The sequence below is a fragment of the Ursus arctos genome, unplaced genomic scaffold, assembly GCF_023065955.2.
Source record: "Ursus arctos isolate Adak ecotype North America unplaced genomic scaffold, UrsArc2.0 scaffold_2, whole genome shotgun sequence".
Classification (NCBI taxonomy): Eukaryota; Metazoa; Chordata; class Mammalia; order Carnivora; family Ursidae; genus Ursus; species Ursus arctos.
The window spans coordinates 11,062,662-11,089,511 of record NW_026622874.1 but is presented as its reverse complement, the minus strand read 5'-3'; the positions used below and the strand labels follow the sequence as shown (position 1 = coordinate 11,089,511).

At 36.1% G+C, this 26,850-nt stretch overlaps 1 protein-coding gene across 5 annotated transcripts in view; it reads left to right on the top strand.

Annotated features, from left to right (window-relative positions):
• Positions 1–26,850, top strand: part of CCDC181 (coiled-coil domain containing 181) — a 48,957-nt gene that overhangs the window by 17,706 nt on the left and 4,401 nt on the right. For 3 of the 5 annotated variants that reach the window (XM_057315674.1, XM_057315672.1, XM_026509422.4), the window contains exons 3-5: positions 2,545–3,492; positions 14,509–14,655; positions 25,116–25,270. In XM_057315674.1, the coding sequence (XP_057171657.1) occupies positions 2,545–3,492; positions 14,509–14,655; positions 25,116–25,270 (1,250 nt within the window). Of the gene's footprint in view, positions 1–2,544; positions 3,493–10,278; positions 11,533–14,508; positions 14,656–25,115; positions 25,271–26,850 lie in introns of those variants that run through there. The other 2 variants (XM_057315673.1, XM_057315675.1) reach the window with 2 other exon arrangements.

Genomic DNA, 26,850 nt, shown 5'->3' with positions numbered 1-26,850 from the left:
GAATATAAATTAAAATAATATAATGAAATATATTTTAATATAAATGAAAATAAAGCAAATTCTCAAAAGACCTGGTCTTTCAGCTAATATTTGAAACCTTAAGACTGAATTAACTCTTCAGGGGAATGAATATAGAGAAGAATGTAGAGTCAAAACTGAGCCATAGGAATACCTGTAGGAAAAAGTGGATTGCTAGGTTTGCTTATCAGACATCTAGCAATGCTGTGCAGATTAGGAAAAAGTGGATCCATTAAATATGATCAGATACTATTTATCGGACATGTAGAATGGACATTCAGGAAAATGAACCAATTCCTGGATCACAGACAGTTCTTTTTCTCTCTTTATATTTATTTATATATATGTATGTGATGTGTGTATCTATATATAATTTTTGTGTGCATATATATGTGTGTATATATATTCATATGTGTGTGTATATGCTTATGTATATATGTATGAAATTAGAGTCAATAAATAGGAAACTAGTGAAGAAAAGATGTAAGCCTCGTATAAGAGTAGAGTAGGTGACTTTAGAAGGACAAAGAGCTCAGTAATTACACCAGAAGTCAGATCGAAGAAGGTTAAGGAAAAGAATATAAAAGAAAGAAGGCAGCAAGTCTTACTTTACAAATTTCTCTTAATCCCATTTTGCTTTCTTATGCAATGCAGAGGACAAATGAGATTATATTTGAAAAAGGCAACAGAGTAAAAAGTTAAGATTTTTCGAAGATGGCTGTTAAATGGGAGTTTTATGCATCTTTAACAGAAAAATAATCAGAGTGAGTACAGGCAGAGATACCCAGAGTGGTAGGGTTGAACCGAAGTCTCATTACTGGTGGAGGGCTGTGAGATCCAGAGCACAGAGTGCTAGAGTTAGAGAAGTGATCATCATGATTCATTGTCTCATTTCGTAATTCATTTAGAAAATATTATAGTCACCTGCTCAAAACAGTGTTCTCATCAGTCTTACTCATTCCAGTGGGTGATTTTTTTTTTTAAAGATTTATTTTATTTATTTGACAGAGAGACAGCCAGCGAGAGGGGCAACACAAGCAGGGGGAGTGGGAGAGGAAGAAGCAGGCTCCCAGCGGAGGAGCCTGATGTGGGACTCCATCCCAGAGCACCGGGATCACGCCCTGAGCCGAAGGCCGATGCTTAACGACTGCGCCTCCCAGGCGCCCCCCAGTGGATGATTATAAGCACGTCTTCCTTTGAGGCTGGAGGGGAATCCCATGCCAGAGATAGAGACAGGGTTGAGGGCTGGGGGAAAATTTCATTGTAAAAAGTGGTAGTTTTTTTGCAGAGGGTTTTTTAATTTTTTGGCTTCTTTTGCAGTGGGTTTTAAAAAGAAGTGAAAGTCAAAGAATAATTAGAAAACAGGATACTGTCAGAATGAACCACAGAATCAAATATGGCTTAAAATAAAACCAATTGCAACGCAGAGAGCTTAGTTTAATCTTAGTTATTTGTTAGACATTTTAATGGGCCAGGTTTATTTGCTTATCAGACGTCTAGCAATGCTGTGCAGGTTAGGAAAAGGTGGCTATCAGAAAAGATGACCTTTGAGCGAGTAAAAGAGGAAGAGAATTTTAAGGGGTTGAAGAGAGAAGCAAGTAGTAGCTCCCATTGAATTGTTTTAGGAGGAAGAGAGGTGCCTGATAAAAAGAAAACAATATGGCAGGGGTGAAGTGTTTGTTTAGTCCGTGAGTGTGTGTGTATGTGGGAGAGATGTTAGGTAGGAAGCCTTTAATTAGAAACAGCAGATACTGTAGCGCAGGGTTTTGTGACGCGAAAATATTGATCTATGGTTCATGTGGAATTACACTTTAAAAAAAAAAGATTTTATTTATTTATTTGAGAGGGAGAGAGAGAGAGAGAGAGAAAGGAATTACCCTTTTTAAATGTAAAACCAAGTTGTATGATGGTGTTTAGCATAAATTATTGGGGCCTCTGAGGATAGTTGAGGAAGGGAAATGTCATCCAGAGATAAAAATTAACCTGGAATTTGGATATAGATCCTGCAGAAAATAGCAGCAATAATAATCTGAAAAGATTATAAGAACCTCAGAATGATTAGAACTTGACCAAAGACTGATGTTGTAATGATCTTGGAGAGAAAGATACTTTTTTGAAGAATACAAATATTATAAGGAGAAAACTTTTTAAAAATTCTCTTCTGAAAATTTACAGAGAGGAAAATTTTATAGAGGAAGAATGTTGAAATAATAATGTCTTAGTTGTAGTTACCCTTTCATTCATTAGCATGAAAATTTAAAAAAATATTAATATAGAACTTAGCAACATCAAATTCAGATTTAGGGTTAAATTTTTCCCAAAGTGCTGCTGTCACACGTATTTCTGGTGGGGTGCTCATCAATATGAATTAGAATATTAAGAGCAAAGTATAAAATAAGAAACATGTACATTTTCCCCTTCATAGAATATATTGCGTGAATATGAAATTCATTTTGTACTGTCTACATCTAAATGGACAAAGAGTCTCAATTTTTACTGAAAAAGAGAACTTCATATATTTTTTAGATGGCTTGTGGGAATGAAGAGAATATTAACCAAGAATTAAAAGACAATGAAACAGAAATGGAACACACCAAACAGCACTCTGATCCTGATAAATCCTCGAAGGGTGAGCTTTCACCAAGAAGAAATGACTTCATTGCTGTCCCGAGTATTCAACCTTTGGATCCCATATCAGATTCAGATAGTGAAAACTCTTTCCAGGAATCCAAAGTGGAAAGCCAGAGAGACCTGGAAGAGGAAGAGGATGAGGAAGTAAGGAGATATATTATGGAGAAAATTATACAAGCCAACAAGATTCTACAGAGTCAAGAACCTGTGAATGATAAAAGGGAGCGAAAACTTAAGTTCAAAGACAAATTAGTTGATCTGGAAGTTCCTCCACTGGAAGACACCGATACTCACCAAAATTACTTTGAAAATGAAAGTAGTATGTCAGGGAAACTGTCACAGTTATGTATTTCCAATGAATTTGGACAAGAAAATGTGCTCCTGTCACTAACTGATGGAAACTGTGAAGAAAACAAGGATAGGAAAATACTAGTAGAGAGAGATGGAAAGTTTGAACTTCTGAATTTACAAGACATTGAGAGTCAGGGGTTTTTGCCCCCCATTAATGCTAATAGTACAGAAAATGAACCTCACCAGTTGTCACCCAGATCTTCAAACTCAAATGTCAATGGGGCTAAGAAAGAAGAGCCTATAGCAAAGATTCATGCTATTGCTCAGTCATCAACAGAAGAGCCACTGGCTTATATCCCTCAGCCACCACCCAACCCCAAGACTCGCCCAAGCTCTGCTGCCTGCTCAGATCGAAGTAGGGGGAATGGGAAATCTAACCACAGGACACAGTCTGCAAATATATCTCCAGTGACCTCAACATATTGTCTTTCCCCTCGACAGAAAGAACTGCAAAAACGGCTAGAACTAAAGAGAGAAAAGCTAAAGAGGGAGGTGAGAACATAAGGGTGCATCATATTAAAAGTGGAATTATATTTTCATGTTTTATAAATGCAGTAGGAATTAGAATGGTTCCTCAAACTATTGGATATATTTGATTGCTTGTTTTGTTTTTCTATTGTTAGATTAAGTAGTTAAATATTAAAAATGCGTATTTATGGGATAAACGCCATGATTATCTTGGTCCTTTCTTGTAAGGATCACAAGCATAGTAATGAAGGACTTGTGTTAGAGGTAGAGATGTCAGTGAGGACATCATTTCATCCTTTCTGATGAGCCTCAGAGAACTGACTTCTGAAAGAAATCTTGGTGTGAGAGGGTGAAAGTCAGATGTCAGGTGGAAAAATGAAGGCATAAATTTGTTGGGATTTGGGAGGCAACAGGTAGATTTGGATTATAATTCTCTGACTTTTGTGTATATGTGTTTTCACGTATCTTCCATGCCTACAGTTCCTAGATTTCCGGGATTTTAGTTTTAGATTAAGAATGGAGCCTAATAACCTTAACAAAGTTTTCCAAAACGCCATCGCCATATGGAATCCCAGATGATGATGGTGATGATGATGATGGTGATGATGATGATGATGATGATGATGATGATGGTTTTGTTCTGTTGAGCAAGAAGAGTCTGTGAAGTAATCAAAGCATTTATTTGGGCTCTTAGGGATTGTAATCCAGGAAACACAGTGTCAACCTCAATCAAAAGTGTGCTCTGAATAGTGAGCCAGGAGTGCAGGCCTATAAAGGTAAAATCCACAGGGTTACGCAACTTGTTTTGAAAGAGTTATGATTGGTGATGGCAGAGTTTATGCTGACATCTAATACACATTGGCTATGTAGCTAACAGGTGTTACATTATTTCAGTCCACAGTACCAGGTGTAGGGGGGGGGGTTTGCAACTGACAAGTTGCAGCTGACAAAAGTCAAAGTTCATGGTGGGCTGAGAATTGAAACAGGAGACTTGAAATAGGACACATGCATAGACCCCACTTCCTCAGTGTTCTTTCAACTCTGTGTTGAGTGCTTTTCCTAGCAATGATTACTTCATTTTGAATCTTCTTTCACATTTCCCCCTTCTCATCAAGATCTTTCTGGTAAGAAAGCATCAATGACAAATTTTTATGATCGTGCAATCCCATTTCATTGTCAGAGTGGTTGGCGACCTGCAACTTGCTCTGGCCCCATCATGTCTCCTGGAGGGCATTGTCTCTTAGTGGTTGATGCTTGATATGATTAGTAAGCATTCTAGGTGAAAGTCTTACAGCTACATTTGAGTAACACGGAGGTTTGAGGAAATAAGATGAATTTGATTAGGTTCTTTCTTCTTTTCACTCAAAGGGTAGATCTGATGAACGGTTTTGAGTCTTTGAACAAACATTATCTGAGTTCTGACAGGATTTGAAACACTGACCATGAAAAAAGCATTAACAGTGTTATAATAATGAATATAGAACAAATTAAAACAATGGTAAGTAAGCTAATTTGTAGCCCAGATCTTAAAATGGTCCCAATTCTGGTCAGGAGCCAACTAAAAATATCTGAGAATCTGAAATCTAACCAAAGGTTTTAGAGGATGGGATTAGAGACTTAGCAAGCTTAAAAATATTAGCACTTTCCAATGCCTCCTGATGGGACGTACTTACTCATGTCCAGCAAGAAGTATTAGTGATGACACAGACTCCACCTTGGGTCACAAGTAAATAACCTAATGCTATACTATTATTGAGGACAACACAAGATAAAATATCCAAAGACTTCCCCTGGCTCTAATGGCTCAGGGAGTGGACCTGGCAATTCTGCTGATGGTCCAAGAAAGATTTCTGGTCATGTACTCATTCCAAGCACCTGTTCCAAACGAGCAACTGAAGATTCTTGCAAATTGGGCCCCTCACTAAGGTTCTCTCTCCTGGGAGACCATGGCCTTGAGAATGCCCGCAACTATTATCTTTATATCCAGAGGGGTTTGTCCCCTGAATGATCATCTTCTTTCAGTTCTTTTAGTGGAGAGACTTCTTTTAGTTGAATGATTAGTTCCTGTATGGTCTCCTTTAGTAATCAATTTAAGGACAAAAAAAGGGGGAAGTTAGATAGCCCAGGAGGCACTGTTCTGCGGTTCTCTAGCTGTGTAGGGAGTCAGATGCCCAAGATTCTCCCTTGTAAGGGCAGACAAAAATGCATCTTGTAGGAGTGCAAAGTGTCTTTGCTTAGATCTGGTTGTTTATGGGCTCATTTTTTGGTATGGAGGGCATGGTAGGAGAAAACCAGGGATCTGTTCTATTTGAGCAGACAGAAAGAGGGTGGCTGTGTGTTTCAGATGTTAGCTGAATGAATCTTTTGCAAGGGGGATCCTGCAGCTAGAAGTGCCTGGTGGAGAACACTTGTTATTTGTGCCTTGGCATGTCTGCCAGAGCCAAATATAGGAGGCTTATAGCTCTTAATAAATTGTTGGACCATTAGAAATGTTTTTCCCTAGCATTTTGGGTGGTTAAAGTGAAGTAAAGGGGTTTTCTTTTTCTGGGAAGCAAAACAATTTTAACTTGATAGGTGAGGTCAGAGGGGACAATCTGGTTTATAGTGAAATTAGGGAGAAAAGTGAAATTATAAATGAGATGACCGAGAGTCTCCTGATCTTCCCTAGTGGGCTGAGAATGATGTACTCAACAGCCAGAAAGGTTACTAGATAGAGATTGCTATGGTCTGGGTTATTTGAATTATGGCATTTCTCTACCACTTAGTTCCTCTGCTTTGGGTAATAATAAGCAGGATCAGAAAATATTTCATGTTTTAAAAACAAACTCAAGTAGTCAAAATCACTGGGTACAAGTAGGATTAACAAAAGTGCTAAGATGCCTACTACAAAAAGAATTATTCAAAATATTTCATGAACATTAAGCATTAGCAGGAGTCTTTTTTTTGTTTTTGTTTTTTACATACTTTAACTCATTTAATCTTTTTTTTTATTATATTATGTTAGTCACCATACAGTACATCCCTAGTTTTCGATGTAAAGTTCCATGATTCATTATTTGCGTATAACACCCAGTGCACCATGCAATATGTGCCCTCCTTACTACCCATCACCGGCCTATCCAAATCCTCCACCCCCTCCCTTCTGAAGCCCTCAGTTTGTTTTCCAGAGTCCATAGTCTCTCATGGTTCATTCCCCCTTCTGTTTACCCCCCTTTCTTCTTCCCCTTCTTCTCCTACCTAGTAGGAGTCTTTTGTGAAGTTATACAAGCCTGGTACAGGTGCCATGTACTCCTTGTCCAAATGGTTGATTTTGAGTGGGTCTAGAGATTTTTAGTTTGAGATCTCCAGTGGGTGGGGATGTCCAGTCAGGTGAAGATGTCTTTTTTTTTTTTTTAATGAGAAATGATAATCCACAGGTCAATGCCTTTAAATTTAGCAGCACAGGTGTTAGTTAACAATAACTGATGTGGCCCTTTCCAGTGAGGTTGGAGGGCATCCTTGTGAAGGTGATATTTCCAGTAAACAAATCTCCGGGTGGGAGATATAATGTTGAAGATCTTTGTCTCCTGTGAGTGTGCTGGGAAAAGATTGCTCTGTGAGGCTGTTATTATTTCCAAGGATCTTGATAAGATCTTTACAATAGATTAGGAAATTTCCTTTCAGTAGGGCAGGCTCACAGATTCCTTGGTCCATCCTCATAGGTGCTCTGGTAATGATTTCAAAGGGAGACAATTAGTGTTTACCAAATGGAGTGGATCTTAGGTTAAATAATAGCAGGGGAAGGGCTTTAGATCAAAGCAGATAGAAAGATTCAATAAGTTTTGTCAATTGGGTCTTTATTCCATTTGATTGTTCTACAGTGCCAGAATATGGGGGATGGTATGTGCAATGAAAATGTTGTAATATTGGCTAGATATGGCAAATGGCCTGTAATATTTGTCCTGTAAAATGGCTCCCTCAGTCATTGTGAAGTTCTGAGGGTATTCCTCAGTTTGGAATTATTTTCTCCAATAATATTTACCATAGAGCTGAGGCCATAGCTCTATGACTAGGAAAACATACAAACAGTGAGAAAACATACAAACATACAAACCATTACAAAACATAGTTCTTGAGATGGTAGCAGCTGGACAAAATCCAACTGCCATATTTCAAAGGGTCCAGGTGGTAACGGAAGATGTCCCTGTCATCTGAAGGTAAGGGTAACAGAGTAGCAGGCTTTGGGGGAGACAGCAAGAGGGTTTCACAAAAGGTTAATATACTAGGAGACAGACGCTGAGTATGATGAGTATGATAGTGGAGTTTGCAATGGGAGTTGCTTATTTTTGTGACATACATTTTAAAATGGTGACTGATAACATTATATTAGGAAATACTCAGCTTCCTAGGGATTTCATACAATTTTTGGAACAATGTATACCTATACAGATGTTACAGGAAGAAAGTGTAGTATTATTTCTTATTTGACAATGCTTCCCATGTGATTTAACGTATCAAATAGGCCTAATAGGTCCTATGGTATTTTCCAGATCAAAAAGACCTTATTTAGAAGTTGATTTTGGGGAGTTTGTAAAAAATATCAAAAGGTTTGGACACTTAACCCAATAGGATCACAGAAAATTATAAAACAATACTTAATTATCCATTTAACCAAAATAATCTTCAGGGACAATACAGAAGATTACACATAGCTACAAAAGCCTTAGCTGTTCCTCTTAGAGAAGAGGCAGCTTTCCCAAGTAATGAAAGATGTGATAAAGACGAAACAGAATCTGTTTCCTAGGCAGATGACATTAGAAGTAAAGAAATTTTGTGTACAATCTGTTATGAAGAGCAGGCCAACAATGTGAGAAAATTTTGTTCTTTTAACGGAGAAAACCAAAAATTTGAACTAGTGTACTTTTGATATTGAAACTGAACTTTAAATAAATTCATTTTAATCTTGGAAAACTTGATTACACATAAAATTCCTGTTCCAAGATTTCTTTCCTATTAACCTTTTACAACTTTCTGTGTCCATTTTGAGTTTGTCTGTTGTTCTTTCTCTTTGTGAGATAACCAGCTTTAGGACAAAATCACTTTCATTTCTGTCAACAAAATGCATTTCCATTTCCCATACCTTCTTTAACCAAAACACACACCCTGCTTTCCTTGCCTGCTTTTCATATACAGTCATTTTCTGTCGTCTTTGTTGAATATTAGTAGTTTTATTTTCACAAATACCAATTAGAATTTTCAACCCTTACAATTCTTAATTCCTAGTAAAACCTAAGAAACAAACAATTGTGTACTGGCAAATTTATAAATATGTTTCATCATTTCATAGTTTCTAGAAGTATATTCCCCCCTCATAGTAATTTTAATTTTTTTGGCATATTTGTTTATTAAATAGACCTAAATATTATATATTTTTTGTCTCTCTGTAAAAAAATTTTAAAGCCAAAACTAAATAAACAAGGTTTAACAATCAATATCTCAGTATATTATTATTTGGAAATGATCTAGATGGGCAGTGAACATCTGTTATCTAGTTTAACTTAGCATAAAGTTTGATCTCATTTAAATTTATTTAAATTACTTGTTTTTAGCAATTATACTTGGATTAGAACATTAAACAGCTAATCATCATGTTAAATTATTTCTTTTATTGACAGGTTTTGAAAGAGGTAACCTGAGATTTTATGATTAAGTAAACTCCGGTAGAAAAAGTTGTGTATCTCCATTGTGTCTAATGCTGATAGCTGAAAACATTCCTGTTTTTATTAAACTAGCAAACTTAAACTAGCATTTAAAAAATTTTTTTAGTAAATTTTTTTTTTTTTTTTTTTTGAGTGGGAGAAACAGGGCAGGCACATGTGCGAGCAGGGGGAGGGCCAGAGGGAGGGGGAGAGAGAATCTTAAGTAGGCTCCACCCTCTGGGGCTTGATCTCATGACCCTGATTATGACCTGAGCCAAAATCAAGGGTTGGACACTCAACTGACTGAGACACCCAGGTTCCCCTTTTTACTAAAGTTTTATTTTTTCTTTTTTAAAGATTTATTTATTTATCTGAGAAAGAGAGTGAGAGAGAGACAGTAGGGGGAGGGGCAGAGGGAGAGGGAGAGAGAGGATCCTCAAGCAGACTCCACGCTGAGCACTGAGCCCACTGTGGGGCTCCATCCCAGACCCCGAGATCATGACCTGAGCTGAAACGAAGAGCCTAGTGCTTAACTGACTGCACCACCTTACTGAGGTTTTTATTCAAATTCCAGTTAGTTAACCTACAGTGTAATATTAGTTTCAGGTGTATAATATATTGATTCAGCACTTTCCTACAACATCACAAGTACAGTCCTTAATCCCTATCACCTATTTAACCCATCTCCCCACCCACCTCCTCTCTGTTAAACTAGCAGTGTGTTCTCTGTTAAACTAGCATTTATTTATCAAAGATTATCTCAGATCATGTGACCTTGAAAAACATTTGGGTTAGTGTTTTTTCTATTTCTGGGAATTTTTGGAATACTTAATTTAGGTAAGCACTTCATTGTCTTTAAGCCAATTAAATAGAGCTCTTTTAGAAGTTAACTTTGGCAATGCCAACAGAGAGAGAAAATATCATATCACTGTAACATACATACGTAGACATATTGATAGATATAGACAGAAACCTGATAGTGTCATTTTAAAATTCATGCCATGAGTCAGGTACAAAACTGAAAAGAATAGCTGGATGCAAATTGTGTTCCGGCAGATGGACTAACTTAAGGTTGTTAACTGCTAAGATGACCGAAGTCTTTACTAAGCATTTTTATTTGTGTGCTGTGAAGATCCTTTTAGAACTCTCCCCAGATTTCTGGCAAGAAGACTGGAATGAGGAAATGGAGGAGGATACAGAGGAAGTGAAGATGGTGCAGAGGGAAAGAGGAAGACGGTTCCAGAGGCAGGACCTTGGTGCAGGATGGCTGTTGCATGACCAGAGACAAAGGAAGAGGAGAAAGAGAAGAAGATGGTGCCTGAGACCCAAAAGAGGATGGGTCTTTTTAAAATTGTTTGTTTGCTTCAGTTAATTTAGAAATGGTATTTTGTAAAGAAGAGATTTTTAGAATCCTGAATATGTTTAAAAGCTTCCAGGTACCAACTGAAATAGGCATCCCATTTGATTGTCTTTATAACCCTTTTCTAGTTGTGCATACAAAGTGAACTAATTTTAGGATATCAAAAGTGCCCGTTTTGGCTGATGAAGTTTTAAATCATCTTGGGTAATTTGATCCAATGGGGAAAATTCACAGCAAGAAGGGCCATATTCCTTAACAAAAATACTGCAGGAGTTGCAGTAGGGGGCTGATTAGAAGCTCCTTTGAAGAATTATTTCCCATAATTGAGTACTTACCAAGAGCCTGATACCCAAATATTCCATTCAAAATGAGTGAAGATAGAATCCTCCCCTCAAAAATGAGTGAGGATGGAAGCCAGCAACAGAGGACACCCAAATAAAGGCCTGAACCTTGACCAAGGCGGAGGTTCAGGACCAAGAGGATTTATCATTGTGACTCGAAGCCACCAAGGATACATCAGATTGCAGGGGACTCTTGGTACCAGAGACAGAGTTCAGGCACTCTGGATCCTACCAACTATGCCAAGTAATGCTGGTCAAGACGAAGAGGCTGTGAAACAACCAGAGCATTTGTTTGGAGTCTTAGGGATTGCAACCTGGGAAACAGGGTCAACCCAAATGGAAAGTGTTCTGACTTGTCAGCAGGGCGTGCAGGCTTATGAAGACAAAAGCCACAAAAACTTGTTTTGAAAGATAGTTTAAACTGACCATCTACTACACAATTCCCTATTTAGATAATACATAGTTACATTATCTCTATTTCAGTCCAAAGTAGAAGGAGGGAGTTTGGAATGCAATTGACAAGAGTCCAAAGTTCCCGTTGTTCTGAGAATTGAACAGGAGGAGACCTGCATTGGTCCTACTTCCTCAGGGTCCTTTTAACTCTATTTTGAGTGACTTTCTTAGCAATGCTTACTTCATTTTGAATCTTTTTTGATAGCTTTTAAATAAAACTCTATTTTATTAATGAAAATTCCAGGTACTAAATATGCTGGTGAATTTTCTCTAATTACTTAAATCAGTGCCCCAGTTCTCTGTTTTACTCGATACCTGATGGTATTAAGCTGAACCACAAAATGACTGTAAATCCCAAACCTAGTAGAATCACAGGTAAATAGAATTCTACAATTAGAAGGATCCTTAAAGATCTTTTTTACAGATAAGACAACTATAGTCTAGAAGTTTAACTTTAAAAATCACTCAGCCTGTTTATAGCAAACTTGGAGGCAAAATCTGTTTTCTTGGCATCTGTTGAGAAATGGTGTAGGAATTATGTAGGGATTATCAGGGAAATTTCTGGCATTTAAGGAATCCATATTACCAGAAAAAGGTGAAAAACAAAAGTTAGTAGGAGTGTGTAACTTATAGAATACCCAGGCAGGAATCGGAAAAAATGCACACTGAAAGTTTAGCTTACTTGGTCACTACTGTCTGCACTGTAACAGGCAGATACAGTTTACTTGGTTTAGGTATGTAACAATACTTAAAGGGATCTGCTAACACAGAACTTTGTGACAATTCAAAATAATATTTGAGAATGACTGAACCATATAATGTTGCTATATACCCACATACATGTATAAGTGTATTTGTATATTTCTATAAATGTTATATAAGAGGCTAAAGTTTCAGGGTCTTCACTAATGAACTAAGTAAATCTTTAACTGCCGTGGCTCATAAATAGTTTTGTTTTTACTTTGATCCTCTTTTCTGGGTGTCACTTACTCTTGGTGCTGGGATGTACTTTTCTCATGTCAGGATCCTCAGAACTAAATTTCCCTTTGCTTATGTACTTGGTCAAGGCATGGTCTTTATTATTTATATACTTGCTCAAGATTGCATGTAAATGCTAAGGCTTTTACATATTTTTTAGTTGGTTTCAGGGGAAGGCTGTCCTTGTTTATGCCCAAGAAAATATTTGCTGGGTTGGGCTGCTAGACTCTATCTATCCTAAGTGCATCATTTCATTGTTCCCCTTGGCAACTGCATTAGCTGTACTTTGGCTGATATCTTCTGTGTAATATGGCTAAATGTTCCCTGAAAGATAATCATCATACCATACTGTCTATATTTGTGCAAGGTATTGTCAACTGAGAAAAGAGGCAGAACTGAAATAAAATAAGAGCATTTATTTGAATTATCAGAAAGGCCATTTGGGGAGCAAAGATTTGGTGCATTTTGGGAGCACAGCAACTCAAATTATGTCCACTAGGAACACAAAGTCAAGAGTTTTTAAAGACAAAAAGGAATGCTTGTATACGTTATTTACAAAAAGAATTTTGTTTGGTGTTGACAGCAGAAAATTAATCTTGGCTACATATAATTGGTTGCTAAGGCTATCACTAAGAAACAGTCCGTTACTGTAGCAGGTTGCAGGTACTGGTAGAATCCTTGTTATATTGGTTGCTTGGCTCAGTTCAAAAGTTCGTGATTATACACAGTGAAGATTTGCAATAAGGCCCACATCCTAACAGCCACTGGCTCCATTTTAAAATACCTTGATATAAGTGAATTGATTTTATTTTACCTTTCACAGTATCTAAGGTCCTTTTTATAAACAGAAAATTACGAATAAATGTAAAATTTAACCTTTGATAAATTTACATTTTATTTAAGCTTTTTTAGGGCTTAGAAATAGTATATAGGTATTTTTTAATAGAAATCCTCATTTTTATTTACATAATGTGTATAAATTTTTAAAAGGAGACTATCACCAGGATTCTGTCACAAAATTATATATACTTTAACAGCATATAGGTATTTAAAAAGACAGTCTGTGCTGTTAATTGGATAGAAGTTTTCCAGTCCTTGTTACATTTTGTTCAATTAGAAGGAATTAGAAAGACTTGCTATATTGTCAAAATATAAGGAAAGAGCTCTGAATCCCATCATTTGAAGAGAGTTGGGTTGTATAATTCAGTTCATTTACGTAGATAAAATTTTGGTATTGGAAGAGACTTAAGAACTCACTAATATCACTCCATTTTGTAGATGAGAATACGGAGTTAAGTGGTTTGCCCAAACTGACATAGTCTGATGGCGGTATGATTGTTACCCAGATCGCCTCACTTTTAACTTAGTACGATTTCCACTAAGACATGCTGCTTTGCTCCTAGTAACTGTTTTATAGCTCTGTACAACTGATTTAAGTACCTCTCTTCAAGAAACTCCCTTTTATAACGTTCGTTGAATAATTCATATAAAAATTCATTTTGTTCTATAGTTAACTGTCTATTTTTCTGATAGCAAAAAATGTTATTTTGTGAATATATACCAGCTGAAAAATATTTTTAAACATTATAATAAAAAATTCAAACACATATAATCCCTGTGTCCCCATCACCCAGATTTAAAAGTCATTGAGATTTTGGCATATATGCTTCATTTTCTCTGTTTCTTGGCTGATGTATTTTTAAAGTAAGTTCTAGGCAGCGTATCATTGCTCACTTGTACATTTTAATATATATTTCTAAATGATTATAGCATTTTTCTTTCATAACCACAATGCCATTAATTACAATTAACAAATTTAACAATAACATGAAAATGTTTCAAACATTTATGGAAGCATATGGTGCTTCTAGAATATGGTGGGTTTTTTTTTTTTTTTTCCTCTTGCATAGCTGCAATTTAAGGAGTTTAATTCCAAAAGTAAATTAGGAAATGAAGGGGAGATTCAAGGAATTCCTGAACAGCACGCATGTATTGTACATCTATGTAGTTGTAGAATTTATCCCTGCAGTTTAATTTATCTGATAAATCTTCATTTTACTCCTAAGCAAAGTAGAGTCCCTATTTTTTTAGAGAAGCCCAATTTTTAGATGGAAAGTTTTAGGAGCAGAGAATGCTAATTTCAGATCTCAAAATATATCTCTTTATTCTGATAACTCATACACAATTTTATTCACCTTTCATGAATGTCTTTTGATATTCTTTCCACCAGGAAGAGCAACGAAAAATAGAAGAAGAGAAAGAAAAGAAAAAAGAGAATGACATGGTATTTAAAGCATGGTTGCAAAAGAAAAGAGAGCAGATCGTAGAAATGAGGAGAATTCAGCGAGCAAAGCAAATCGAAGACATGAATAACAGAGTAAGTGAAACTTCTCTATGAAAAATAAGTATACAGATATGAAAGCTGAATTTACTTACAGAAAGGAATGTGAATATCGGAATAAGAACCTATAGAGAAAGTAGAAAAAGTGGTCCAAGAACGACCCTTGAAAAAGAGGCACCATGGAGATGACTTTACAATTAAATTCTAAGAAGGCTCATGAAAATCAAATGATTACTATTTTATTCAAACTTTTATAGCACAGAAAATGGAACTATCAATATGTTTTTTTAGGATGGTATAACTTTGATACTCGAAATAGGACAAAGATAACACACACACGCACACACCCACAAACCCTACAGAATGGTCTTACTTAAGAACAGACATAGACAGATGGAGAAAAGAAAAATACCGTATGGTTTCACTCATATGTAGAATCTGAAAAAACAAAACAAACGAATAAACAAAAAGGAAAAACAGACCTATAAATACAGAGAACAAAGTGATGGTTGCCAGAAGAAAGTGGCAGTAGGGGGATGGGCAAAATGGGTGAAGGGAGTGGGAGACACAGGCTTCCAGTTATATGAATAAATCATGGGAATAGAAGGCACAGCACAGGGAATATAGTCAGTGATATTGTCATAGTGTTGTATGGTGACAGATGGGAGCTACACTCATGGTGAGCTTAGAGATGGTGAAACACTGTTATACACCTGAAACTAATGTAACATTATTATATGTCAACTATACTCAGAAAAATTAAAAGAATAGATTTATGTAAATCTTACATGAAAGCTAACAAATTAAAGATACCAAGTTATTTAATTTTAAAAGATGTGAAACAAAATCAAGGAGAAAGCAAAAAAGTAATCCATATCCCTACTATCTTTTCTAAAAAGCATATGAAGAAAAAATTGAAAATTTAATCCTATGCCCTATCCAGGCTCATCTCCCAGTGATGACCAGTTTTAGCAGTGTGGTGCAAGTCTTCCAAGTGTTATTTATATTTACAATTTTACAAGTCAAAAATCTATTATGCACCTTGCTCTTTTCCCCCCACTTAATTCATCATGGATATATTTCTACATCTTTACACTCAGATATTTCTTTTCAAATAACTGCATAGTTGGAGGTGCCTCGGTGGCTCAGTCGGTTAAGTGTCCAACTCTTGATTTCAGACATGGTCTCGGGGTCATGATCTCAGGGTCGTGAGATTGAGACTCCCATCAGTGAGAGTCTGTTTGAGATTCTCTCTCTCCCTCTCCGCCTGCCCCCCACCCCCGCTTTCATGCTCTTTCTCTCTTTCTCTTTCAATACGTAAATAAACAAACAAATAAAATCTTTTAAAAAACCCCAAAAGCTGCATAGCATTCTGTTCAGAGATAACTTAACTTATTGAGTCCTCGATCGTGGGTATTTAGGTTGGTTCCAGTATTGTTCTAGTCACCAACGGTGCTGTAGTGAACATATTCATTCTGTAGGAGAGTTTAAGAGTGGAATTTATGACTTATTGAATGCCCAGAGTGAAATTTTTGGTTAAATGTGCAAAAATTAACCTCCCAAAAGTTGTGTCAATTTACAGTCCCTTCAGCGGTATGTGAGAGTGAGTGTTTGCCACATCCTGACTAACACTGTGTGTGGTTTATCTTCTTAATTTTTCTTCGAACTAATCATATACACGAGTACATATGAACGTGTGTATATTCTGTGAATTTCCTGTTTGCAGTCTTTTCTTTTTTCTCAGTTTTATTTTTCTTCTTGCATTGTATATTAGAGATTATAATCCTGTTATTATATCTGTCATAAATATATTTTCCTAGACTGACAATATGATATATTTTTACATTGTTTACTATGCCATTTGTGGAAATTTTTAGCTTTTAAAATCTTGAGACAGGCAGTACCTTTTGAGGCAAGACACAAAAGCCATAAACTAAAAGAGAAAATATTGAGAAATTTGAGTGTAACTGTGTAGTCAAATAACAGTATACTATAACCAAGTAGGGCTTATTTTAGGAAGGAAATTATGGATAAATAATAACAAACCCATTAATATAATCCATCACATCAATAGGTAGATAAAAAGAGACTATATGGTTATCTTGAAAGATAGAGAAAAGGTATTTATTTTTACTATAATTTATTTTTTTAATTCCTAATAAAGTATCAAAAATAGTATCAGTACTATCTTAGGAAATACTATGGGTATACCCGTTAAAGTTAGAAACAAGTAAGTCTCCCTTCTATATTAAATAACTTCGTTCGAAGAGTTCTAGCCAATTTATTAAGGTGAAAAGTAAACGAGGTAAAAGTATTAACAGAGTGGATATTTACATTATAAGCATAAGAAATTTATAGTCTTCCTATAGCAAAAACCTCATAGAAAAATATAAAATGAGAAGGAATATAGGAATATATAAAATACTTTGAGCTAAACAGGAATGTGTCTGATCTCTGTGGAGAGTACAATACAGCATTGCAAAGGACAAAAAAGATGACTTTGGTAAATGAAAACAAATATAATATTTCTGGATGGGTGGGATAAATAGTATAAATATATGAGTTCTTTGGCAAATGGAAACAAATATGATATTCCTGCATGGATTGACTAAATACTATAAAGATTTGAGTTCCTCCAGGTTTATCATTATATTTAATGTAATTTCCATTAAAAGCTGGCGGGGATTTTTTAAGTAGATGTCATAATTGTTATTGTTACTATTAATATTTATATTACTAAAGTAAAGCTTTTGAATTATCTGATGAGAAAAGTGGGCAAAGGAAATGAATAGAAAGTTTGCATATGAATGCATACAGATGGCCATAGTTAGAATTTGTTAGAATTAAAGAAATGCCAATTAAAAAATTTTATCTATTCAATAAATATTGTTTACCTGCTTCCTATATGACAGATGCTGTTCCATGCATGAAAATGTACTCCTGAGCAAACTAGGTTTAGTCTCTGTTTTACAGAACTCAGCTAGTAGGGATTGAAAAACTAATATATATATAAAAAATAAATTTGTAGTTACAAATAGTGATGGGTGCAATGAAAATGAAAGGAGCTATGAGAGAACACAATGAGGGAAATAAATGTGTATGGATACTTCAGGAAAGATTTTTCTCAGTTAGTGAAAGTAGGAGTAAAAATTAGGCCAAGGCTGAGAGAAATTTGTTTCAGGTCAAGAGAACATGCGAGAATGCCCCGAGACAGGAAATAACTTGGTAAGTGTGAGAGGATCTGGAGAGGGAGCAGGAATCCCATCATGTGGCATGCGGGTGTCTATAATGATTTGTATTTAGTCCTGTTATGGGAAGCCACTGCAGTTGTCTAAACAGAGGAGTGATGCAGTAGAGACGCATTACTATGACTGCATGGATTGAAGGGGGGCAAGAGCAGAGGCAGGGAGAGAATTAGAAAGCAGATAGAGTTGTCGATGAGGTGAGAAATGATAGTGACTTGGGCTAGAATTATAACAGGAGAGGAAGAGGGAAGCAGGGAGGGAGGAAGATGTGAGTAATTTAAGACATGTTTTCAAGTATCGACTGAAGGAGTTTTGTCATTAATTAGATATGTGTGTGAGTGAGAATGAGATGTCAGGAGCATATACCAGGTTTCTCTTCTGAGCAGCTTGGTGGATGGGGTGCCACTCACTGGAGCAGTAGAGGATAATACACCGAGCGGGGGAAACTGTATTTCAGTTTTTCACTTGCAGAGTTTGAGGTACCTACGAAACATCCAGGTGAAGATGCTGAAAATTGACTGGAGAGATGTGTTTGATGGTTCGTGTTGAGAATAAGATTAGTGACTTCAAAGACGAAGTAGTTTGTGGGGATGTGGATCTGGCTCTAAGGACTGGATGGCAAGTACAGTGGAGAAAGTCCTAGAAGATGAGAAAATAAAACAAAACTGTGAACTTATTCCTATAGTTCGATTGCTTGGGATGAGGATGGAGAGGACACTGACCCAGAGACCAGAGGTTGTTAAATTAATGGAGCCAAACAGCGTAAATATCAAATGTGTGTGGCTTTACTTAGAAGAGTAGAGAAATAGAGTTTGGAAGAGCATGAAGGAGTGAAGACTGGACTGACTTCTTCACCTGACCTGTGAGGTATTTGAAGTATGGCAGAAAATGCAGAGTCTATTTGGGGAAAGGAAAACTGTGTCTTGGGGAAGAATCGGGATTTGGGTAAAAGAGGAGGTTTAAGGGCAGGTAGCTTGGGAGAATGGAGATGTTTGGGAGTTTTTATATCATTGAATGGGAATTAGAAGGAATAAATTAGAAATGTTTTTGAGGGAGGTGGGGAATTCAGGCTTGGGTGGGTAGAGGCACAGCACATTGCTGTAATGTTGAAAAGTTTTAGACACGAGAGGACCTTATGTTTCAGTGACTAAGAAAAACACAGCTGTGAGTGCCCTGCTAATAGTTTCCCAGGGGCTGGTGGGCCCTCAGACCTCATGGCATTCAGCCAAACATAATATTTTTATTGGGTATTTGTAAAGATAAATGTACACTTCAGCGTTCTATTATGTTCTATTTGGAGATTATAAATAAAAACTTTGAATTGTGTTCTTTAAAAACATGAACCATACTGAACAGAATTTATTTCAAAACATTTTCATGTTAGAAGGCATCATGATTATAGATTTCCCTTTGGAATGTTTATTTTTCATTTTTCCTCAAAAATTAACTTTAATGAGAAATTATATAAAAAATGAATAGTATTCTGAAGAACTTTTGTGAATTTTGTCTACTGCCAAAGCTGAGCAATAGTGTAATTTGGCAATTGATTGATTTGGCTTATTAAAGCATTGTGATAATAAGTGTATTTTGCTAGTTATTTCTGTGGGACATTGTGTATCTGTGTCATCTGAGTTATAGTTTCTAGAAAATGCCTTCAGAATATATGAATTATGGAATGACCTATTTTACATTGGATTAAAAAAACTTTTTAGGTGATTGAATTTTTACTGCCATTTTAGGGGACAGTTAAAGTATCTTTCCATCTTTGTTATGAACTTTGCTTCTCTTGGTCAGTGATATATATACCGATGGTATGTGTGTGCTGAATGTATAGACATACATATGCATACATGTATGCACATGGTCCATTTCTCTAGGTGAACTCTACATGGACACTTGCATGCATTTGTAATCTGCGTTTGATTTAGTGTCATATTAATGTCAATGCGGTAAGTTGCTTCATAGTGCGGTTTAAATCTGTATCCTTACTATTTTCCCCCAATTGTTCTGTGAATTACTGGGAAATTGGGGTTAAACCTTCCACTGTCATTGTGTTTGGGTCTATTTTCTTTTTAGTTCTTTTGGGTTTTGCTTCATCCATTTTAAAGTATTATGTATATACATTTATGATTCTATTCTTTCCGATTAATGACATTTTCACAGTATGAAATGTCCCTCTTAGCTTGAAGTCTACTTCGTTTGATGTTATTGAAGCCATACCAGCTTTCTTATACTTAACATTCGCATTGTTATATCACGTTTTATATTTTCAATTTATCTATCTTTAAAGACTTACTTGTGCAAACAGCTTATAGCTGGATCTTCCCAATCCAGAGATCTACTCCTTCCAATTGGAGTTTATTTGTATTTAATTGTAATTATTGATTTGGTAGGTTTAAGTTTACTTTCTTGATGTTTGTTTTGTATTTGTTCCATTTCCTTTTCGTTCCATTAGTCAACTTTTTCTGCCTTGTTATGGATTTATCAAGTATTTAAAAAACGTTCCCTTTTATTTCCTTACAGTAAAGCTTTCCATAAGTTCTTAGCTATGCCTCTTTGAATCATTTTAAAAACTCATTGCTCTAGGGATTACAGTATTTATCTCCTGAATGTATCAGAAATATATTTTTTGAAGGATTTATTTTTATTGGATATGGAATTTGGAGCTGACTAGTTTTTTTTTTTTCTTTCCGCAGTTTAAAGATGGTATTCGGTGATTTTCTGACACCCATTGCTTCTGGTTAGAAAGTCAGCTGTAAATTTTATCATTGCTTTCTTGTACATAATGTTCTTTTTTTCTGTGGCTGCTATAAACTTTTTCTGGCTTTGGATTTCAGCAGTTTATTATATGAATAATATATCATATGCTTTTCTTTGCATTTGCCTAACTTGGGCTTTGCTGAGCTTCTTGGATCTGTAGCTTGATGTTTGTACCAAATGTAGGAAATTTTTGCCATTACTTTTACTTTTTTTTTTCTTTCTCCATTTTCTTGCTCTTTTTATTCTGGAAGTCCAATTTCACATACATTAGAAGACTTGCTATTATTTTACATATTACTAAGGTTCTGTTAAAATTAAAAAGTTAAAAATATTTTTCTTTATTCAGTTTGCATAATTTCTATTGATCTGTCTTCAGCCATTGACACTTTCTTCTGCAGCATCCAGTTTACTATTAAGCCCATTCACAGAATTTAGGTTGTTTTTTGTTTAAGTTTACATTTTTGTGTATGTGATCTAAGTCTTTTTCTTTTTTAGCTTTACTGAGGTATAACTGACAAAATTGTAAGATATTTCAAGTGTACAACATGATAATTTGATACACATATACATTGTGAAAGGATTCTCCCCATTAAACTGATTAACGTGTCCATCACCTCACATATTTACTCCTTTTTTTCTTCTGGTAAAAAGATTAAGTTCTACTCTCTTGGCAAATTTCAATTATATAATACAGTGTTATCAACTATAGTCACCATGTTAAACACTAGATCCTCAGACATTTTCCATCTTACAACTGCAAGTTTGTATCCTTTTACCAACCTCTCCCTATTTCTCCCACCCCTCAGCCCCTGGTAACTACTACTCTTACTCTTTCTATGAATTCAACTTCCCTCCGTCCCTCTCCTCCTTCCCTCCCTCCCTCCTCCCTCTTCCTCCCTCCCTCCCTCCCTTCCTTCCTTCCTTCCTTCCTTCCTTCCTTCCTTCCTTCCTTCCCTTCTTTTTTGATAATAGCTATCCTAACAGTAGCTCATGGTCATTTTGATTTGCATTTCCCTGATAATTAGTGATACTGATGATCTTTTCATGCTGACTTATTGGATATGTGGTTTACACATCTTTTCTCCCATTCCACAGGTTGTCTTTCATTTTGTTGAAGGTTTGCTTTGCTAAGCAGAAGTTTTTGTTTGTCCTCTCACTTGTTTATTTTTGTTTATGTTTCCTTTGCTTTCAAATCCAAAAAAAAAAAAATGTTTTTAAGAACAATATCAAGGAGCTTATTCTAATGTTTCCTTTTAGGATTTGTTCAGGTTACACCCAAGTCTTTAATCCACTTTGAGTTCATTTCTGTATAGTGTATGGTAGACGTTCATTTTCATTCTTTTGCATAATCCAGTAATTATGGATTATGGTAAATCCAGTTTTCCCAAATCCATTAATTGAAGAGACTGTCCTTTTCCCATTGTTTATTTTTGGTAACTTTGTTAAAAATTAATTTACCATGTACACATAAGGTTATTTCTGAGCTCTCTCTTCTGTTCCATTAATTTATGCATCTGTTTTTTATGGTAATACCATACAAGTTGTTGTTTTGGCTTAATGTTTATTTTGTCTGAAATAAGTATAGTTACCCCTGCTCTGTTTTAGTTTCTATTTATGTGGAATATCTTTTCCATCTCTTTAATTTCAGTTTTTGTGTGTCCTAAAGCTGACTTTAGTCTCTTTAGGCAGCATGTAATTGGGACTTGTTTTTATATCCATTCAGCTTTAGTCCATTTACATTAAAGTAGTTATTGATAGGTATGGAAATACTGTTGCCATTTTATTAAATGTTTTCTGGTTGTTTTGTAATTACTTTGTTCCCTTGTTCCGCTCTTATTCTTTTCCTTTGTGATTGGATGATTTTCTGTAGTGGTATGCTTTGATTCTTGCTCTTTATCTTTTGTGTATCTACTACAAGTTTTTGCTTATGATTACCATGAGACTTTCATAAACATCTTGTATTTATAACAGTCTTTTGTGGTTATAGTTATTTTTAATACTCTTATCTTTTAACCTTCATACTAGAGTTATAAATGATTTACCTACCACCATTACATTAGAGTGTTCTGATATTAACTCTATTTATTTTTGCCAGTGAATTTTATACTTTCATATATTTTTTTGCTACTAATCAGCATCCTTTCCTTTCATCGTAACATTTCTTACAAGGGCAGTTGAGTGGTGATGAATACCTTTGGCTTTTGTTTGTCTGAAAAGCTCTTATTTTTCATCAATTCTGCTAGACATCTTTGCCAGGTAGTGTATTTTTCCAGGCTAAATGGAAGCCAGACCCTCTGGCACAGCTGGGAAGGTATGTGGTTAAGGCCCTTCCAAGGAGAAACTGGGAGATGGGTGTTTTTTCCTGTTCCGTTTGTGCTAGGCGCAGGTGTATATCTGCAGGGGGGTATTCCTGTGCCCATTAAGATCTACTTATTTGATTGCTACCATCTTGTGGGACTCATGAATGGAAGTTCCAGGGGATATCAGAACCAGGTGACTGAGGAATCTGTTCTTTGGGTGCAGCCATTAAAATTTGGGTACAGCAGATGTTGTAAATCTCCTTCCCGGGAGATCCTGGCTACCTGGAGCAGGTACCGAGAGATAGCAGCAGAGGTGTCGACAGCTTTCTCGGTCCTTGGGGAGGATGAAAGCTAGCCTTTAGATGCATTCTAAATTAGAAGCCTGACCCTCAAGCAGCAGTTTTTCAAGTATGCAGATGGACCTCTTCCAGGGAAAGAATGGGAGAGGGGCTTTTTGGCCTATTCCTGTGCTGAGTCCTGGGATGATAACCAGTTAAGAACCACTGCTTGAAATACTCTATTGCCAGATATCCGATAACTTACTCCCTCGCTTTCTGTCTGCATATCACCTTTCTCCTCATCTAGCATAACACACTGCCCAATACAACTTTCTGGGATGATGGAAATACTCTGTATCTGCGCCGTCCAGTGAAGTATCCCTAGCCACAATGTAGCTATTAAGCTCTTGAAATGTAGCTAATGTGACAGAGGTACTGCATTCTTAAGTTTATTTAAATAGCTACCTGTGACTAGTGGTCACTACATTGGACAGGGCAATCACAGACTATAGGAGAGAGGGAATCTTGTGTTTTTCACTGAAGCCACCTAGTACCTATGTGCCTATAGATACTCTATGTAGTAGATACTCTATAAATATCTGCTGAATGAATAAATGAACAGAGATACCAATCCTGTTCACCTCTGAATCCTTGCCTCTCTTGATCTGTAATTCCAGAATGAACACTTTTTGGTCACTTCCAGCCATTCCCAGACTTCTAGGTGTTCAGCAATGATCCTTTAGGTCATCCGTGGGTTATCTTCACAGACTTCAGCATTGTACATCAAAGATCCTACCTAGGTTACATAAATTATAGAAATTAAACTGGAACATACTTGGCAATGTGAGTAATAGATAAAGGAAAATGCAGGGGCGTCTGGGTGGCTCAGTCAGTTAAGCATCTGGCATCAGCTCAGGTCATCATCCCAAGGTCCTGGGATTGAGCCCCACTGGGAGCCTGCTTCTCCCTCTCCTCCCCCCGTCATGCTCTCTCTCTCTTGATCGCTATCTCTGTCTGTCTCTCAAATAAATAAAATCTTAAAAAAAAAAAAAAAGGAAAATGCAAGATGTAGGAAATGGTCCTCTTTATCATCTAGCTTATATTTGGAGAAAATATTAAATGAATGTATCCTTTCCTTTGTGTTTTAGCCAGCCATCCAAATAATGAGGCATGGTTTCCCCTAGGCCCAAATGTGTCCCAAATAAGAGCTCTTTCAACTTTTGAAAATTCCCTGAAGATAATATCCATCATGAAGTTCGAGGAACCATACAATAAGCTACTCCCACTAGCTTTTACTTATGACAAAGTCATCGTGGCTGTTAAGAGAAAGTTTTTATGGCTGCAAATTCTTATGGCCACCCTCCATAAGAGTAATTACAGTTTGGAGATGGGCTTGGCAGTTAGATGCCCTTAAAAGTTAAAAACAAAGGTAGAACTTAAAAGAAAGGATGAATAACAGGAGTGTTGGATCATTAGTTTTCAAACTGCATTCCAGGGAGCTCCTTCAGGAATTGTTACAAAGACCTCAACTCCATTCATAATGTTTATCCCAATCTTTCTTCAACCCTGTTTTATTTTTTTGTGTGTGTGCCATTGTAAAAAATTATTTTGTGAAAGGGCTCCTCATTGAAAAGTTTGCAAATCACTCCACTTAAACCTTCATTTATTGATTACCTCAGTAAGTTTTGAAAGATGCCAGATGACAGTGAATTCAGTGTAGAATTTTCTGACAGAGGTCAATCAGTGTTACTGATTCAAGGTAATATATTTTTGTTTGGCTGCTAGGAGTGCAGGTAGTGAGGTTGGCTTTAGGAAAAATTGATGAGTGGAACATGTATTCTTGTAGTGGCCTATAGGCAGGGCCTCAAAAAGTAGTTTTGGTTTATTTAAACAAAGCTTGTTTTTGTAATCAGCAGGAAAACAGAGATCCACAGCAAGCGTTTCGATTATGGCTTAAAAAAAAGCATGAAGAGCAGTTGAAAGAAAGAAAGACAGAAGAACTACGAAAGCAAGAGGAATGCTTATTCTTCCTTAAAGGAACAGAGGGCCGAGAGCGGGCCTTTAAACAGTAAGTCACAGGCCAGGCGGGCATGCTTCCCCTCTCTTCACCGTCCTTTCAGAGAGCTCGGTAGTCAATAAACCCCACAAAATATTTTATCTTTTATATTACATATCTATTCAATTTTAAGTCCACACTTTTAAAACTGTGTGAGACAACTCTTTAGCTCCATGTTTTGCGTATCTATGTACCATTCTTTGTTTCTTCAAGATATTTTCAATGCCAAAATTATTTTATATTTTACCAGTCTGATAACCTTTGATCGCCTACCATTTATTTGTTAGTTATTTTGTTCATTTTTTAGAGAAATGGGCCAAAGATAGTGTACAGCCGCTCCTACACACTCTTCAGAAAACCTGAATAAAGAGTTGCATTTTCCCAAGAACTATTTTTCTATAAAGACAGTCAGGCTGAGAAGGAAGATCTGTATAGACCAACTTGAAAAAGAGATTTGGGTACATACTATGGTAATTTAAGGCAAACCTGATCTTTTCAGTTACCTGGTTCAGACTTAATATTACCTGACTAATTGTGAGAAAACAGAACTGGTTTCATAATTTTGCCAGCAACCCTCGGGGGAGGTAGTGAATATTGAATCCAGTTGCTTGAAGTTCCTTTCTTTCTTTCCTGTCTTTATCTTTCTTTGTTTCTTTGCTTCTTTCTTCCTTTTTTTTTTTTTTTCAAAACACATATAAATATAAGAAAAGCAGTAAATATGAATTGTGGAAATGGAGGGGGGAAAAGTCACACTTTCATCACCTAGAAATCACTGTCTTTTAGATATTTCTCTGTACATTATAATTTTTAAAATATAAATTGAGATCATATGTGTATACTATTCTGTAATCAGCTTATTTTTATTAATGATCTCATGTAATATGCAACCCATAATTATATTTTCCCAATGGACCCCTAAATGATTACAGTTAATTTGCTCAAACTAGTGTCCAATTCGGGACCATACAACACTGGCTTATGATGCTTAAGTCTCTTCTATTCTGGCACATTTAGTTGTTGAGGGTTATTTCTGAAAACAACGGTATATACACAGGAGCACCGCAGGCACTTTCATATGTGTGTGTACAGTTATTTTTGAGTTATTTTACCTAAGCAAGGTTTATAGACTTAAATTTGTTTGAATGTGGATTCTTCCTTCACCTTTTTTGGGTGTTTTTTTATGCTTAGGCTTCTATTTCCATTTTAGGGAAGAACCGTTTTATGCACCAAAAAGCAAGAGCTCACAGCGTCCCTACCAACAGGAGCAAGGCAACATTTCTGCGCGCTGGGATTCTTAACCCAATCGAGTCATGTTTTGGAATACAGTTAGTTGCAAAAAATAAGTTAATTGGAATCTATCAAATACTTGTTTCCTTAGAATATCATATTTTAAAAAAGAATAGGACCTATATCACATGTAAAATACTGCGTTTATTACTCAAAACTCAGTTTTTTTAGTTGGCAGTCTCATTTTAAGGCAAACATAAAGTATTTGATTGCAAACGTGACTGTGTTTTCTTGTGTGAGCCTAAGGGATAAGCCTGAAACTTTCGTTAGTACTTTAGTAATTTTTTTTGTGACTACAGCATTTC